The sequence below is a fragment of the Aotus nancymaae genome, unplaced genomic scaffold, assembly GCF_030222135.1.
Source record: "Aotus nancymaae isolate 86718 unplaced genomic scaffold, 86718_ANA_hifiasm-v0.15.2.pri h1tg000036l, whole genome shotgun sequence".
In the NCBI taxonomy this organism is placed as follows: domain Eukaryota; kingdom Metazoa; phylum Chordata; class Mammalia; order Primates; family Aotidae; genus Aotus; species Aotus nancymaae.
Genome location: NW_026988450.1, coordinates 52,908,470 through 52,928,348, shown reverse-complemented (window position 1 = coordinate 52,928,348; position 19,879 = coordinate 52,908,470). Strand labels below are relative to the sequence as shown.

Here is a 19,879-nt window from a genome sequence, read left to right as displayed (position 1 = left end):
ATTTTTTTATATTACAAAGGAATGAATAACTATGAAATGAGTAAAAAAATGATTAAACATTTCTGGGACAAGTTAGATAAATAAAATAATAACAAAAAAAAGCAGTAGAAGAGACAGACCTGCATATCTTCTCTTTGTAGAGTCCAGTTCTTCTGTGATCACATCGTGTAATGGACAGACATAGACAAAGGAGATGGGAGTGAGTGGATGTACTCAAAAGGTAAAAAGTGACACTGAAGGAAAGGGCCTCGAATCATTTTGAGAAAGAATCCTGTGTACAGTTTTAGGGAAGATACAATCAAATGCATTCCACAAAAAATACATAAGAACTGATGGCAAGATGATTATGCTACTATAGGTTAGCAGATTCAGAAAAATAAAGTTAGTGTAGGAATAAAGAGGATCCAAAAGTTTACAATTATTTATGTACAGCAAATCCTAAACACCAATGCTGAAGAAAGATACCATTAGTAAAAACAATGTTAGTTGTGTGACCACATTGTTCAAGACATTACTGAGTCAATTTAAAAATCTATTACAATGCTTTCAAACTTTTAATTATCTGCAGAAAAAGATTTAATTGAGTCATCATCAAAAAGAGCAATAAAATAGTTCCAACAGATTTCTATTCCTTTTATGCTTCCCCAGTAAACCAGTGCACACACAAAAACAAAGAATGGTCATCAGGCCAATATTTCATTGAATTATTTCAATACAGCAAAATATTATTAAAATGTTATAAGTAATAAATATAGCACAAGTTTTTATTTGAAGAGTAGCTGAAATATATGGCTTCATTTCAGCATTAAAAATCCAAATTAACCTTCAACGTAGACAAATTTTCTTTGATCATATTCCTTTTTAATGCCTATTTATTCAACAGATTCTTACCAACGCCACTTTATAGATTATTAAAATTTATGCTAAAAGGTATCCATCCAAATCCATCAACTATAACAGACATGACACATGTTTTGGAAAGACTTTTTTCCCTAGTGCTAGTGAAGAAGTTCAGATAATATTTTATACAGTGACTGGAAAACAGAAAAATGTCTGCTAAACTCAGTGTTCTAAGAAAAAATTTCTTCCAAAGATATTAGTGAGTTAGTATGATTGACACAGATGAACAATATGCCAAAAAGTCAAAATCTTCTATTTTAATTTACCCATCTAGCTTTGAATCAGATACCACAAATTCTAAAATCAAACACCACATTTAAGTTCTTGCAATAGCTGCATCATGATTTTTGAGTGATTTATATAGGAAAGCATATTGTATCAAAACATACTTGCAATATCAACATGTTAAAATTATAGCTCCTTAGAGAATTATTTCCTGTAACAAATTTATCTTTTTATATGAATAGTGATAAACGAAAACTTTCCATTCAACTAAGTCCATTAGTGCTAAGATGACTAAAACAATTTTTCTTAGAAAAAAATGAGAAATCTTAGTATGAATTATAGAAAACTGGAAAAAAATGACATTTTGAAACTTAATACCATTTTATTATTATTTGAACACATTTTTTCACCTGTTGAAAATCAGACATTAAATCTCATCACAATTACATTACAAATCATACTGCTAACAGGATTAACCACTAGAAAAAAAAATCTTCATATTCTCCTGAAATTTATTAATACACATTAAAATTATACATGCTATGTGTTTGCTTCCACCCTCAATCCATCTACTTCTCAAGGAAGATAAGGTAGGACGATCACAGTTTATTAATAACTTATGCTAATGCTGACTTTCACATGTTGCATTGTGTTTTTATATACAAAATTGCCCTAGATACACATTTTCCAGACTATTAAAATAATTTCCTCACGTTAAAATGAAATTGGTATGAAGTGGATGAAATATGGTTTCCATATATTCCATCTCTAAGAAAATATTTTATTTTTTGCAGAAAGTATAAAAACTACATAAATAAGTGAAGTTTCTTTCTTCACCTAGTATTTTCCTACAGTTTGAATTACTTTATGTGGCATCAATGCAATGACTTTCATATTATATATCCAAACATGAAAAATTATTCTCAATTCACTCAATTAATTTCAGTGAATAACAGAGGCACACATAGTTCCAGTGATTTACCCAATGATACAAAACAAGTTCAGTGGCAGAGCCAGAAATAGAACAGGGGTCTCCTGATTACCAGGCCAATTTTCTTTGTACTAGATGCTATATGACCCAATAAAAACATGTAAAATTAAAAGTCAAAGAAGAAAAAAAAATTCTCTCATGGTGATGCCTGAACTGGATGTTTTATTATACAGTATTTAATTAAAATTTTTTTTAAAAAGTGGCACATTCTACAACTGTCAAATAATTGACCAATGCTTTCATTTGTAAGGAATATGGCAACACTTATTTTAGAATCAATAATAAAAAACTTTTTTTCAGGAAGTGCAAAATGTATTTGACTAATAAGGGGATGAAAATGAAATATTTGAAAATGATCTAACTACTAACTAAAAGTATCAATTAAGTCATTTGCCATAGTTTATCTGAATCCTATTCATTAATAATTAGTTCATAATTAAGCTTACATAAAAATATAACTTTAGGAAATAAAAATTCATGTAAAGCATATCTGAAAATACATCTATATTTGTATCATATATATTTTAAATATTTTTGGCTTTTTGGACTTCCTGTGGTTATAGTTTTATTATGTATTTTGCATTTAAACAGCCTCATTTAAAAAGAGAAATTTATAGTCAACTACTTTGCTTAAGCGGCTATGTCTTAGGCAAATGGTAACATGCTATAAGTACTTATTTGGCATATAGTATTATAATAAATAGCAGACTTTGGTGAACCTTGAAAGAAGCTAAGAGTATTCCCTCTACTTCTCACATACTTCTCACTACCATGCCACAGTCAAATAGTCTACTTTTTAGTGCAATTAATGAAAGGTTTTAATGAGAACTCTTTCTTTTTCATTTATCCAATAACCAGTTACAAGATTCTTCTACAACTAATAAACCCATCTTTTCATCTAATCAATAACCACGTAAGACTGATTAAGAATAGTAAAACTGTTCCCTCTTTTAGGTGCTCAGATACTGTCACAACTATGGTTGGATCTTTGTTTTTGACAGAAAATAATGAAGAGTTTCTTTGTAGAAACAAAAACAAGTGCAGTATTTTTTTGTTCATTACATCATATAAAATAAAATATTTTCACAAATTACAGTGAAATAAAAGACATAAAATATAATGAATAAACTCATAAGCACCATTTAATCACTTATGGTAAATTATTTTACAATAAATATTTTAAAACTTAAGATACTATTAAGTTGCAAGCTATTTAATATAAAAAGCAAGATGGGAGTGATTTCATTATTGTGTATTATAGAGTGTGCTTACACAAAGCTACATGGTATAGCCTACTACATATCCAGGCTATGATACACTCGTAGTGCACCTAGGCTACAAACCTATACGGCATGTTTATATTCAATACCACAGGCAACTATAACACAATTGTATTTTGTATATTGAAATGTAGAAAAGATACAATAAAATACAGTATTATAATCTTATGGGACTACTGTCATATATGCATCCTTCTTTGACTGACCATCATTATGTGCTGCATGACTGTATATCTACATATCTACATATACAGATATTAATGCATATACAAAATCATTTTCATTAAGCATATTTGGTAATATGATAAGCTCATGAAACTATGATGTCGGCTTTTATGTACAATTTTGTGCAAGCTAAGAATTTTTCCCTTGCCAATGTAATAATGTTTTAACTGTTATTATGTTTCAACTGAACACATATCTCAAGTTCAAACAGAAATGATTACCTGTAATCAACTAAAAAAAGACAAACACATGGGGCTTGTTTATCCACGAATGCAGTTTTCACCCACAGTGTTTGATATCTATCTGAAATTTTGTTGACTGGTTAATGTTCTCACTTACCACCATTTACAACAGGCATACACTTGGTACTGTTACCAGATTTAACTGTAGTTGAGTAACATATGTCTCTGTCTTATAATAAGGAACAAACATTATGTAAACAAGGTTCCTGACACAATGAAACAGAAGCATGAAAATTCTAACTGTATATTAGAATTTGCACATAATTAGAAGCTAAGCATAGTGTGAGGGCTCATTAAAGTTCATGGAGTCTTAGAATGTTTCCTTTGGGTGAAGAAGAGAGATCTTTTTTTAAAAAAAAAGAAGCTTAAGTAAGCACCTAGCAGGAGGGCCTCAGTGATACAAGGCTTACCAAGTTTACAGATGACAAACTAGAACATCTCCATAGTGACAAAACCTCTTTGAAAAATTTCTCAATCCAAATGATGTAAACTAATCATTTCTAAACTATTTATTTCCTATGATTTTGTCTACAACCATAAAATTACTGAACATTTACAATAATTTCAACCTATTAAATGACGATTTATTAGATTAGGTGCAGTATTTTCAAATACTTTGCTATTATTAAAAATTCACTATACTTACATAAAAAGGATTTTTTTTTTTTTTTTTTGAGATGGAGTCTCGCTCTGTCACCCAGGCTGGAGTGCAGTGGCGTGATCTCAGCTCACTGCAACCTCCACCAACTGGGTTCAATCTCCTGCCTCAGCCTCATGAGTAGCTGGGATTCAGGTGCATGTCAGTACACCCGGTTAATTTTTGTATTTTTAGTAGAGATGGGGTTTCACCATGTTGGTCAGGCTGGTCTCAAACTCCTGACCTTGTGATCTGCCCGCCTTGGCCTCTCAAAGTGCTGGAATTACAGATGTGAGCCATCATGCCTGGCCTAAAAAGGTTATCTTTTAAATGCCTTCTTATTTGGGGCAGTGCTGTTTTTCTCTGATTTTATCTTTGAAATCCAACATGTAATACATTTTTTAATGGAGAAAAAAAGAGAGTATGTACTGAGGGAGTTTAAAATAATTTATTTCCAAACTGTAGCATGCTGTTTATCATAGGAAGGATGGTTACTAAAGAACAGACTTGGCATACAAGTTTCTCTGTATATGCAGAGAAAACTGAACTAATTTTAAATGAGCAAATAACTTCATAAATCATGAAATTTCACTTCAGGCATATTATGAAAGAATGTGATATTTACTTCTCAAGATGTTAGTAGTATTTAATTCCAAATTCTATCACTTGATTTGTCATATAAAACATTTGTCTTACATTAATTTTTTTCTGTTAAGAATAAAATATACTTATTTTACAACAATTCAGAAGTTATCAAGCTGTTGATAATGACCAAGAACAGAACCCTAATTCCTTTTTCCAGACTGGATGGCTTGAACAAGCATTTAATAAGAAGACTGATTTCGAATACTGCTTTAGACTAAAACATTTTTTTTTTTACTTTTAAGAAATCTTAAACATTCAAGGATAAAAAGAAACAAAAGTACAAAATATCAAAACACTCAAGAAAAAATTTTACAGTATAAAATTCACTAACAAAATACTTTATTGAATATTTACTTTTCCTAAAGATACATTTTATAAAACAAAATTCCAAAAGTAAAATTAAGTAAAAAAAAAAAAAAACCCTACCTACACTATAATTATAAATTCCATAAAGAACACAATATTTAAATGTCCATGTTAGAAAAAAATTAAAGGTTAACACATTAATAAAATCAAATAATGCTAAAACTAGGGGTTTATGTGCACATTAAAATATTATAGTAAGTAGTGAAACACAATTTGTTACTCTGAATATTTTCAATTTTCAAAAATACTGTATAATCATACAGTACATCAGCAAAAGGTTTAGTTGCCTTCACTTTTACAAGAAGTCAGTTATTTTCCATATTAGATACAACCAGATAAGAGCACGTTATGGTTTCAGTTACAATAACAATAGCTGTGTCAATTCAAGATTTTCCTAGATATAGCATAACTTACACTTAGAAAATAAATCAAAACTCATAATTATTTTAAAGTTCTATGTCCAGGTAAATAAATTCTGAACTATGTAAGTCCAAGATTAGTTTCTAAGACTATTTTGGAGAATATGCGAAATTGCACCAGTTCCAAAACATTCATTAAGACTGAAGAACTTCTAACTTAAGGTAGCTTTCCCACTACTTTTTTGTGTGGTAAGTTAAGTAAAATATCAGTCTCAAATATTTTATGTGGAAACAGCCTCTTTTCTCATAAACATTTCTAATTACTATAAGAAAACATAAACTCACAAGATAAAAATTATAAAATTCAATTGCTTAAAGTTTTTTTCAATATTTATATTACTGAATTATTAAAGACCACAATATTCTTTTCTGGAATCAGATTGTTTTTTGAAAAAATAAACAACAGATTATTTGTTACTTGATTTGAATTAGAAATATTTTATTAACTTTAAGTTCTAAAACAATTCTAATCCACATTCTATAGGAAGAAGACATTAAATGATTTACTCTAAAAATTATTCAAAAAACCTGAGGCTTAAAATAATGCATAGGATTTATAAATTTTATGTTCACATGAAAGATATTAATATGATAAATATGATACTTCCCAGGGATCTTTATACTGATGTCAATTAAGTTAAAGATACTGTAAGTAGGGGCGGGCGTGGTGCTTCAGGCCTGTAATTCCAGCACTTAGGGAAGCCAAGGCAAGGAGATCACCTGAGGTCGGGAGTTTGAGACCAACCTGGCCAACATGGTGAAACCCCGTCTCTATTGAAAATACAAAAATTAGCCAGGTGTGGTGGCAGATACTCATAATCCCAGCTACATGATAGGCTGAGGCAGGAGAATTGCATGAAACCAGGAAGTGGAGGCTGCAGTGAGCCAAGATTGCGCCATTGCATTCCAGCCTGGGCAATAAAGAAATCACTTCTTTTGCTGATGATCCTCTCAAGACATCTCAGTTCAGAAATACCAAGTTTATTCTTTTAAAAAGGCAGATACTAGTCATAGTACTCTAGTCCACGTCATGCCATTTAGCTCTTTGGTTCTATAGTCTCACATTTAAAATAAAAATTTCAAGTGTTATTTTTATTGCTAGTAAACATTCCAGAAATGGCAAATTCCTAGGTATTATAAATTATTCTGGCATTGATTTTCATAAAACGGCAACTGAAAAATAAAACAATATATCTATTGATACACAGCCAAATTTCTATCTCAAATTTGGGCTCAATCCCATACAAGGTTTTTCTGATGCCACGAGTTTGCCACAAAAACCCTTTGATGAGAAATCTTTGACAATTTTTTGAAGTGAATTTCTTATATTTCAGCACATAAAAAGTATGTATGAAACATCCTTGTTTATAGTCAATAGATTATTAATATCATATATGTACTTAAACATAAAAGAAATAACTCCAAACGTATTCTGTAAAGCATAGGTTCATATAAACATGTTGTTGAAATATAATCTGCTATATCTATATCCTACTACTTTCCTCCCATTTTATCACGCCAAAGTTTTGATAATTAAAAATATTCTTTAAATAACCTAATTTCCTTTTAGAAGCAAACAGATAAGAATATTTATGAAGTACTAAAATTTAACATTGTTTTTACTGTCTTAGCATATTGCATACTTACTCACGACATTTAGGGTTTCAATTTCCAGGACCAATTTTCCTAGTATACAGGAAAATACACAATTTCAAAAAAAAAAAAAAAAACTATAATCATTTTAAACTATGACATTAAGGGACTATAGTTAAATTAAACTAAAAAAGTATTTAAACTAGATCCTCAAAATGTTGTGTTTATGAGATGTCAAAATATTTTTCATTAAACATTGCATTGTTTTGTGATTTTAATATACAATGTAACTTATTTACATAGATATATACATATGGCCACAAACATAGTCATGTATTGGACATGATGACAAAGTGGATAAACAAACAAATAATAGTTTATGACCAAGGATAACCTGTGTCACACAATATTGCAAGAGGAGATGTTTACAGTAATAATTTTTGATATATAAATCATAACATAAAACATTAATTTTATATTTATCTTGTTTACTTAAAAAATCTCCTTCAATATATTAAGCTAATCACTATTTTTCTCATAAACTATTAACTGAAGATTTGAAAAAATATATATTTTTCTTACAACCTTGTGAATAAATTTAAATTCCCAATCTGAATTCCAGTTTATTTTATTACATTTTCAGTATGTACTGTTTTACTAAAAGATAATTCATAGATTAATTCATTTGCACTATGATATCTTTCTTTGCTCTTCAGACTTAGTCACATAATACATTTTCTCAAAGCATTCTATTCTTCTCCTTAATAGAACTTAGACCACAGTTGTAATTGCTTAATCATTAGTATAATTATTTTTAAATTATGTATTTTTGCAGACGTAATATGCTGTGTGAGGGCAATTGCTGTGTCTGCCTTGTCTACATTAATAAGTCAGTGCCAACTACAATGCTTGGAATACAGCAGGATGACAACAAATACCGGTTAAAGACTAATTTTTACATTGACAAATTTTAATATATAGGTCTTAGAGCTGTAACATGAAATAACGAATCAGCACATAAGAATACTTCAACACTATTACCACAGACAAAACTATTTTTAATTATAATACCATTAGTAAAACTGTATTTGAATTTTTAAATTTTCAATGAACATTTCAATATATTCTCATTCAATTACTAATTAAAAGTAGTATTTTTTTTAAGTTCATCGATTATCTCTGCACTTTACCTTTTTTCATTTTACTCTTGGTTCAAGTTTTTGTCTTCTACTTAACCCATTTATGCCTAGTGTTCCATTATTGGAATGCTAAACTTTTGATAGTTATTTATATCCTACTGCTCAAGGTCATTGCCAAGGTCTAATTTTTCACACAAAAAAATTTGTGACCTCCTGCATAAATGGGTTAACCATATCTCTCCACAAAAAAAGAAGAAAGGGAGAGGAAAACAAAATACTTCATTTCAATTCACTGGTAGAAATAACAGTTTGAAGAGACTCCTTATTGAATTCAAATACTACGCTAACCCTCATCCTTTTGGTTTGCAATATTTTTTAACTCCAGAGATTGTAAATCAATCATTACCAATATTTAGTATAAATATCTCAACAGCATTTGCAACTAAATAATAGAAATATCCTACAAAGACAACCTTGAGATGTATATTGAGCTTCTGTTGTACTTTTTAGGGAAGCAAGTACCTCTGCATTAAGGTAATTCAATTTTAGTCAACATAATCAAATGTGTAAAGCAGATGACTATCTGTGCTTAAATTAGTCATTTTTTCCTTAAAGGACTCATCTTAATAAAATAATTATATTTTTTTCCCAAAATATGTGTAATTGGTTTTCTAAAAAATTTTGAAATAAAGTATTTACCACTCTAATCTAAATGGAATCTACACACTATCAAGTTCACACCAAAATGAGAAAAATGAGGTACAACAAGCACACACGCATTTTAAAAAGCATGAAATGCAATGTTTGTAGTCTCATGCTTTCATATGGTTTCCAAACCCTGACAAACCTGGCTCAGATTGGTGTTTCTTTTTCGGCAATGGTTTGTCATCACTTATTGTACCATTCACCTTTTTCTGCTGGTCTTCCCATGTAACTTCTAGTATAAATCAAAAAATAACAATCAGAGCTTATCAGAAATATTATATAATGTCCATAACAAGAATCTAAATATACTTCAGGGATTTATGGGATTTTTGGATATTTTTCCTAAATTTTCACATAAACTATGTAATAGTTAACATTTTAAATAAGGAAATGTGACATTAAAATTTTGCTTAATAGATTTCAAATTCCAAAGCACTAAAATTTACTTCCAGTATATCCCCAAATTTATTTTCAATAAAATGAATGCAGCCAAGATACGAAGAAAGTAATAATTAAAATGGTTTGACAAAAGTCTCCTCTTAGTTGATATTAAATAATACATACTAGCTTATTTTAGAATAAGCATTTTACCAAACATTGCTTTATTGTGATGAAATGAAATGTTTATGTGGAATTACAATGTAGAAACTTTGAAACATATCAAGAGAAAGTTCATAAATACATTTCAATACATGAGATAAAATGACTATTTTATTACCATATTTAGTACCTTCATAAAATGACAAACATTTATATGCTATGAGATATTATTTCAATAAAAATCTTGATAAAGGAAGACAAATATATTTAGTAGTAACAGCTTTGTATCATTGAATATGAGTTACTTGGCTCATCTAAGATTATCTATAATTATTTCTCATGTGCTTAACATTCATTCATTCAATAAATATATATTTAGCACCTACTATAATCCAGGCATGTCTGGGTACAGGGGATATAATAGCAAACAAAACAGGCAAAAACCCATACATTCATAAAGTTTATATTTTGATGGGAGAAAGTGATTATAAACAAGATAAATAAAATATACTATGACCTAAATATTGATTGATGCTAAAAAGACAAACAAAGTAGGTAAGAAGGAAATAAAATACCCAGAGAGTAATGAAATTTTGCATAAGGTAGGAAAGGAAGTCTCCTCTAAGAAGGCAACTTTTGAGTATAGAACTTAAGATAGTAAAGGAGTTAGCCACATGGTTATTTGAAGAGAAGGGATTCCAGGCAGAGGAACAGCATGTGCAAATGTCCAGAGTTAGAAGTATGTCTGATATGTTCCAGAAAAGCATGGAGGTCACTGTGGCTGGAGCATAACAAACAAAGAAAAAGTAATAGATGAGGTTAAAGTAGTAATGGAGATGGAAAGTGAGGGAGCACAGATCATGAAGGGGGCCTTATAGGACATGTATCAAAAGATTCACTGGCTACCATTTAATCTTATTCTCATAGTAGCATTCACAAATAATTATATATCTTATAACTTGTCTTTCTTTCTATTTGTATATTTCTAAAGCTATACTATAAGTCAATTGGATAGTTACTACTTATGTACATTTTATTTTTATTTAAGAAATATTTTAGCCACACACACGATCCTGCTACATTATTCGGGCTGGTCTTGAACTCCTGATCTCAAATGATTCTCCAGCTTCAGCTTCCTGAGTAGCTGGTATTACAGCATCAGCCACCTTGCCTGGCTCTATGTGCATTTTAATCCCTATAAAGTTTCACCATGTCATACACAATACTTTTGTATCCTATCTACCTTTGGCCATAAATGGTGGAATACCAACATATTTTATAATATCGAACTAAGCAAAACATAATTGGAAAGATGAAACCACTGCCAAAAATGGAAAAATACGCTATACTGTAACATCTAATATAGATGATTTTGGTTACACAACTAATTTTGATTACTTATACTATTAGAATTTACTGCATTAAGTGATAGTATTTCCCAATTTCTAGACTTGAAATAAATGATATTAATGATACGACTCGTTATTCTGGTCCAAGATAAATCAGCTACTGCAACGAAATAAACTTCTTGCTTTAGGAGCATTAAAGTTACACTCGAGTGTGTAGTTTACACCCTTGTTTTCCAACTTGTAAATAATTTAATAAAGATGTAATATAGAATTCCCAAATGACACACAATCTGAATAATGACGCTAAATTTCAATGAACTACTAGTAGAAACAGAAATCTTAAAACACTAAAGATTAAAATTTTTCTAATATATTCCAAGATTCTAGTTAGGCTTTCTCTACTCAGAAGAATAAGGGAATTATCTGCTCCCTGATCAATATTACTCTGTGGTAATGCAAAAAACAACAGAGAAATTTCCCCATGTTGGGAAGAATAATCTCATTAATATTAAAGTATTTGTTGATTCTGAATGACTTACACTTTTTGTTATTCTCCAGTAATTAAGAAAGATTTTAGAAGTGTTACAGAGTTGATCCAAAAATCAAATGCTACAGGGTTATCATTTTTAAAAGTTGTCTCGACTTTTGCCATTTCATAAATTTGTGATGCTCTAAAAAAAGAAGACATGCTACCTTTTGAAGGAAGATCAAGTGTACAGAAGAAATAGGTTGTTTTAAAAATAGCCTAACTGTAAATTGGCAGACAGTATTTTCTGAAATGTGGAGGAAAAATAAACCTTTGAAATCAGCAAATATTTGTTGAAAAGTATCATATGCTGGTACTAGAAAAGTTGTGATAACCATAAATTTATGAATATCAGCTGAAGACAATGAAAGAACTAGATCAAGGCTATCAGTGACTGATAGAAAAGGCAATAGATATATCACCATTCTGGGCCAGGAAAGGTGGCTGTTCAGACCATCTCTGACATTAACTAGGCCTGTAACTTTAGGCAAGTTTTGTCAGAGGCATTTGAACCAGAGTAACTCCATCTTGAATAGGGGTTGGATTAAAAAAGGCTGAGACCTACTGGGTTACATTCCCAGGATGTTAGGCATTCTAAGTCACAGGATGGGATAAGAGATCATGAGGACCTTGCTAATAAAACAGCATACAGTAAAGAAGCCAGCAAATTCCCAACAAAACCAACATGGCGATGACAGTGACCTCTTTGTCAGAGAGGACAAAGATAATGCATTAGCATGTACGCTAAAACACACATCCACTACCACCATGACAGTTTACAAATGGCATGGCAATGTCAGGAAGTTACCCTATATAACCTAAAATGGGGAGAATCCCTCAGTTCTGGGAATTGCCCACCACTTTCTTGGAAAATTCATGAATAATCCATCCTTATTTCGCATATAATCAAAAATAACCATAAAAATGGGCAACCAGTAGCAGGTTGCTCTGCCTGTGGAGTACCCATACTCTATTCCTTTACTCTTAATAGACTTGCTTTCACTTTATGGACTCACCTTGAATTCTTTCTTGCTTGAGATACAAGAATCCTTTCTTGGAGTCTGGATCAGGACCCCCTTCCAGTAACATCTTCCTAACCTCCCTGATAGCTAGATTTGTTGTATTTGATGTGAGAAAGCTGGTCTTGAAAATCTCTAAGGTTATTTCCACCTCTAAAATTACAGTTACTCTTGCATCCTATAATAACTTGATTAGTCAAATTGGATTTTATAGAAGAGTACCTATAATTGAGATGGTGAAATTGAGGCACTGAAAGTTTAGAAGATTCTGCAGAAGTTCCAAATGTGGCTACTATTAAGCTCCATATTGAAACTCAAGCATCTATTTTAAAACAGAATTAAAGTCATAAAAAGAACAGAATTAATTAAAATGACATGTAATTAAAAGTTGTTAATTTATTTGTTTTTAAAATTCAATAAAATACAGAGGAACAAGCTTTAAGATTTGAAATTCTTAAATGATCATTATATGTATCCCATCTTTAATTTGTAGATTAAAGCTTGATTTAATACATATTAGATAATTTGAAGAGTGATTATATTCCTGGAGACTTAACTATGAGGTGATTTTTTAGTAAGTAATATTTAAGAAACACACATCTGCAAAGTAATTATATTCCAGCTAGTCTTCATCACACTATGTAGTTAAATTCTATATGAACACTATAATTTAAAGAGCATACAGTTTGAGATCAGACTGGGCAACATAGGATCTTTTTTTTAGATCTATTTTTTTTAGAGATCCTATCTATTTAAAACCTTTTGAAAATCAGCCAGGCATAGTGGTCTGTGCCTGTAGTTCAGCTACTTGGCAGGCTAAGGTGGGAGGATCACTTGAGCCCAGAAGATCAAGGCTGCAGTGAGCTATTATCATACCATTGCACTCCAGCCTAAGTGACAGTGAGACTCTTTCTTAAAATAAAATAAAATAATAGCATAAATTTCTATACTAGTGAGATTATATCTGTATGATATTTTATACTCTAATGTGCTTTCACAAATGGCATCACATTAGGCCCTACAAAACACAAAAGGGACCTTCTATTAGGTGGTTTTTACAAGCGAGAAAATAGAGCTGACTGATTAGAATAAGCACTGAAAAATTACTGTAGTCTACAAACAATTCCATACTCATTACATCACTCGATTTTCAAAGTAGCATACTGGGAATGGGAGAAGTATGTTACGATTTCCCTTTCTCAGATGAACTAACTTGAGCCAAGGGTCTAGAGTCACGCAGTTAGTACATTGTAAAGCAAACCCTGAGGCAAATTTCCAAGAACTATGCTCTTTCTCTTGTATCATATCATTCTTAATCTGATTAGTCAGTTGAGATTTTGGAAGTATAGAAGAAATAAGAGGAGAAAAAGGGAAAGAAAAGTAAATTAAAGGGGAAAGATCTCCCATAATGAAAGGAAAGCTTAGGAAAAGAAATTAGAAATATTCACTTATAAGTACTTCACTTCAACAACAGGTACACTTAAGCTTATGAATTATGAATGGAGAGAGGAAATCTTAAGCGCATTCCTTTCTCTTTATTCAAACCTCTGCTGTAGTTCAGGTCATCAAATATTGGATGACTAAATTGCCCTAAATAGTTCTATCTCCTCAGTTTCTTCTCTTTCAATTCCATCTTGCTTACTGTAAAGTTACTTTTGAATACAGATGTGACTGACTGTCCACACTGCCCAAAACCATGTGATAAATCCCTTGGTATTTTAAAGTATCCCTGACTCTTTCTCATATTAATTTTGGACACATGGTAATTTATCTAAGTTAGGAGGGAATGATATAATTTGGAAATATCCACCAATTCCACTATAAAATCAATTCCTAGCTAGATATCAAATTTGAAAATTAAGATATGGGTGCTAATATTCTTGCATTGAAACATGTACAAATGTATTAACATATTATGAAATAACTTATGCTGTAATCCAATCCTATTTATTTCCACCCTGGTATTGTTTCTTATTCAAGTCATTTGATTAAGAATAGCATTATGATTACTAATTTCCCAAAATCTGCTAAACTATATACAGTCATGCATTGCTTAATGAAAGGGCTATGCTCTGAGAAATGCGTTATTATGTGATTTCATCATTGTGCAAAAATCACAGAGTGTACTTACACAAACCTAGATAGGGTAGCCTACTATGTACCTAGGGTATATGCTATAGCCTATTGCTCCTAGGCTACAAATCTGTACAGCATGTTACTGTACTGAATACTGCAGGCAATTACAACACAAAGATATGTATATATATGTATTTAAACATGTCTAAATATAGAAAAGGTACAGGAAAAATATAGTATGATAATCTTATGAGACTATTGTTGTAAATGGAGTCTGTTATTGACCAAAACAGCATTATGTAGTGCATTACTATGTGTGTGTGTGTGTGTGTGTGTGTGTGTATATATGTGTGTGTGTGTTGAAAAACTGCTTAAGGGTGATCATAATCAGACTTAATTTGACATTAAATACAAAACTAAAATTTTCAGATTTTGTGCTGAAAATACAAAATTATAGTGAGACATTACTAAGAAATTATAAATAATAACTAACATTTATATAGTAATTATTACGTGACAAATAGGGTTCTTATTTTATTTGTTTGCATATTTGCTTTAGAGACAGTCACCCTCTGTCACCCAAGCTGGAGTGTGGTGATGCAATTAGAGCTAACTGCAGCCTCAAACTTCTGGGCTCAGTGCTCTTCCTGCCTCAAGCTCCCAAGTAGCTGGGACTATAGGTGTGCACCACTACGCCTGGCTAATTTTTTAATTGTTTTGTTATTAGTAGAGGCAGGGTCTCATTAGGTTGTCCAGGCTGGTTTCAAACTCCTGCCCTCAAGCAATTCTCCTGCCTCAGCCTCCTAAAGCTCTGGGATTACAGCTGTGAGCCACTGCACCTGGCCTATTATGTGACAAGTAATTTAAGCAATTTAAATATACCAAGTTATTTTAAAAAGTAAATTTATAGCATAACTACACAGCAAATAATATTATTTAGAATGGACAGAATTTGCCATTGTAATCCTTCCAAGACAGCTAGTACTCTACCACATCTTTCAGCATCCTTTCTCCCACACTTGATTTTCTCCATCCACTTGCTTTCTGTGAAGATTTGAGTGTGATAATAGCTTGGGATAGTGCCCTCAGGAATATTTACATTTCAGTGTTCTAGAAAGGCTAAAAGCTTTGTATTACAAAAATAAGCCATTAGTTAATAGTGGAATATGAAATACTATGACAGGTAACAGGAAAAATATTTGGGACTGAAAACCTACCCAGAAGAACCTCTCAAAACTTACTTTCTCCTTATAAAATTGACCCTGAATATGTACCAAAATCTTAAGACACTTTATGTAAGTTATACATTATAGAATAGTTTTACCAGCTATGTTTTATTTCTTATCATTGTATTATTGTTTTCCCCTTGGGAGCTCCCCAAGGCAAGAAATATGTCTTGTTCATCTTTGCATTCTCAATGGCTATCTAGTACAACACAAAATAGCAGTGTCATTTAGACATTTAGCTAATGTCTAAAATTCAAACTCTTTTGAATCTTTAGCTAACATGAAAATTTAAAAAAATTGTTGAAGTCCATGCAAAGAAAACACAATCTAGAACAGTGTTATAGAACACTGTGAAGAGGCATGGTATATCGACACATGAGATTAACAGTCTAGACTAGAGATCTGCTACTATGTGGAATGAAGAAACGTAGTTATCCTCCAGAATTATCCCTTATTTATAAGGGAAAGTAGTTTTACCAAAAGATTTATAATGTACCTTCCAAATCTAAAAATCTTTGATTCAAAATCAAGGAGCTAAGTCACAGAACACTGATAGATATCTTGGTAAACTACAGGCAAATGGTTCAGGGTCACACGGCATTACATAGCAAAGTGGCAGACCTGGATTCAGAAAAAGCCAAGTGAACATAGTTTCCCACATTTCCTTCATGTATTCTGTTTCTTCTACCTCTCCTCACAGCTCTAGATATTTTTTCCTTTCTTCCCTTTACAGCCAAACTCTTTCAAAGGTGTTTGCACTTGCTGTTTCCATTCTTTTGAATCCACTCTAATCAGTCCTTTAGCAATTATCACTCCACCGAAACTGCTCTTAATGAAGGTCAACATGCTGACTTCTTACTTGCTAAGTCTGGTGATCATTTCATATTCTCTCCTTCAAGTAATTTCTTAACTTGTTCCTCTTCTCCCACTTTCTCCATCTCTGGCTGCTTCATCTTCCCAACTTCAAAATACCAAAGTGGTCCAGCTTATACTCCTTGGACCTCTTCTTTATCTACCTATACGTATCCACTTGTTCTCTTGATAACCAGTAGTACAGTAGTAAATACTTCTTTATAAGGATGAGTCTCAGACTTATAGCTACAGTCCACCCCTCTAATATGAAATGCAGACCATATTTAAAACGGCCAATTTGGCACCTTCACTTGGATGTCTAACAGCATCTCTAACTTATCATATCCAAAACTGAGCAGATTCTTCTCAAGTATTTCCCTGTATCAGTTAATAGGAACTCCATTATTTGTCTACTCAGGCTAAAAATGTGAATGCTGTTATTGAATCTTCCTTTCTCTCTTACCTTGTTGGGAAATTTTGTTGGCTCTATCTTCAATATCTTTTCAGAATCCAACTGCTTATACGATTGTCACTGTGGTCTAAGCCACTATCATCTTTTTGCTGGGTTAGTGCAAAACCTTCTAAGAATGCTTCCTGCTTGCAATCTTAATTCTTTAGGCTATTCTCAATGTAGCAACTTAAATCATCTTACTAAAAAAATGATATTGTGTCACTTTAATCCAAACCTACCCATTTTACGTTTTTAAAAACAAAAATCCTAACTATGATTTATAAGTCCACATATATGTCACCCTTCTAGCCTCAATTATCTTTCTGACTGCACCTACTATAACAATATACCTTAACATATCCACAATATGCTTTAATCAATTAAGAAAACAATGTCTTCCCTTAAACTTACTCATGAACTTTATTGTGATATATAAAATAAACTGTAAATAAAAAGCCATTTTCTCAGAAGAAGATAGCAAAAGGACAAACTGAATAACTAAATCTTAATTACAGGTAAATAATCAAAAGATTAAGCCAAGTGAAACCAAGTTAGCATATGTAAAATATGTACAGAGTTCTCATCTTACAAATTTATTAATTTCTAGGTTCAACTCTATCATATGTTGGATTGATTTACATAGCAATAACAATGTTTTTCAGTGGAGAGGATTTCATATAAATGATTAAAAACAAATTTATAAATGTGTGTATAAAAACAAATGCATGGGGCGGGGGGAGCAAAAAGAAAAACAAAACAAAACAAATGTATAACTGAGGTTCCAATAATCTGTCACTAGAAAACTTTACATGTGAAACTGCCTTTGCAAAATCAAGACATTAAGAGAAATCCGAGGCAGTGGTTCACACCTGTAATCTCAGCACTTTTGGAGGCCGAGGCAAGGTGGGTGGATCACTTGAGGTCAGGAATTTGAGACCAGCCTGACCAACATGGTGAAACCCATCTTTACTAGAAATACAAAACTTAGCTGGGCGTGATGGCAGGTGCCTATAATCCCAGCTACTCAGGAGGCGGAGGCAGAGGTTGCAGTGAGCTGAGACTGCACCACTGCACTCCAGCCTGGAAAAGAAGACCCTGTCTCAAAAAAAAAAAAAAAAAAAAAGAGAGAGAGAGGGAGAAATCTGACATAGTTGATCCCATCTTGCTTCTAACCTCCCAACCATCTTTAGTCATTCCTACGTATGGGACGAATTATTTAATTTATAGTTTAACTTTAAAACAAGGATAAAAACAGCCCTTCCTCAAAACAAAACTGCCTTTGTAAAATCAATGAAAGGCCATAAGGTTAGGATTATGATATGGGCCTGACTTATGCTAAAATGCAGACTTATATAATAACCAGCCATTGTTCCAGAGGTCACAAGATTTGTAACTTCCCCAATTACTCCTGTAGATTGACTGATTCCACCCAGACCTGTGACTGATGACTAAATCCACATCCTGTGGCCTGCACTCAGAGGCTAACTCAGCACATAAGAACCATTTTCCCTACCCTTATGATTTTATCTGCAACTAATCAACATTCTTCATTCCCCACTCCATGCCCACCAAACTATCTTTGAAAAACCTTAACCTCTGAGCCTTCAGGGAGACTGATCTGAGTGATAAACTCTAGTCATTCTGCCTGCAGTACCACTGTTTTAGTAAACTGGTTTGTCCGTGCAGGGGGCATGAAGAATCTGTGGGGGTGATTGCACATGCAAGACCACAGGCAATAACAAGAAAGCAGAACAGTCTGAAGGTAAAAGATATGAAAGTATTCAGGGACAACTAGAGGTAAAGAAGACAAAAAAAAAACCTATGATAATACTTCCTCAGTTAGTTAAAATTTTTAGCCTAGTGACTTCATGTGGAAAGATATAATCTTGACACATTTAAATGCACTTAAATACAAAATGGCATTAAAAGTTCTCAAAGCTTGTTGAATATTTAGGAAGATATATTTATTATTTCAGATCACTGGTATATATTTAAGTATATATCAACATTTCCTTTCATAGGTACTAATCAAAATTCAAGGAGATCGTGAATAGATAACAATGACAAATATGTAAATACACACTGAGGACTCATTTAAATGTTTATTGCCTTATGAACACTATTCATATTTACATGATTTAACTTTATGTATTTTGTTACATTATCTTTTAAATCATATTCTAGCATTATGTTAATAATTAACAAAACTATATTTTAGTGTTAATTAGATCTTACAAATAATACTGTAGACATTTATAAAAGATGAAGACAGGGAAGAATATATTCAAGACCAAAAATCATTTCAATGAAATTAATGAAGTATCAAACTACTTATTTCTTAATTTGGCCCACTAATGGGCCAAATTTTATGATATAGAAAGAGATGTCACTTTTTTGATATAACCATTTTAAAAGGTTGATATTCTAAATCAACATATGTAGTCATAGTTGATTATCAATTACTATAAAACAT

At 31.7% G+C, this 19,879-nt stretch overlaps 1 protein-coding gene across 50 annotated transcripts in view; it reads right to left on the bottom strand.

Annotated features, from left to right (window-relative positions):
- The window catches only part of RIMS2 (regulating synaptic membrane exocytosis 2), a 698,117-nt gene that overhangs the window by 208,761 nt on the left and 469,477 nt on the right, over window positions 1–19,879 (bottom strand). For 10 of the 50 annotated variants that reach the window (XM_064384488.1, XM_064384490.1, XM_064384498.1 and 7 more), the window contains one exon: window positions 120–152. The exons of 28 other annotated variants lie outside the window; for them this stretch is intronic. In XM_064384488.1, the coding sequence (XP_064240558.1) occupies window positions 120–152 (33 nt within the window). Of the gene's footprint in view, window positions 1–119; window positions 153–7,577; window positions 7,617–9,509; window positions 9,600–19,879 lie in introns of all 50 variants that reach the window. 12 more of the 50 variants (XM_064384477.1, XM_064384478.1, XM_064384486.1 and 9 more) reach the window with 3 other exon arrangements.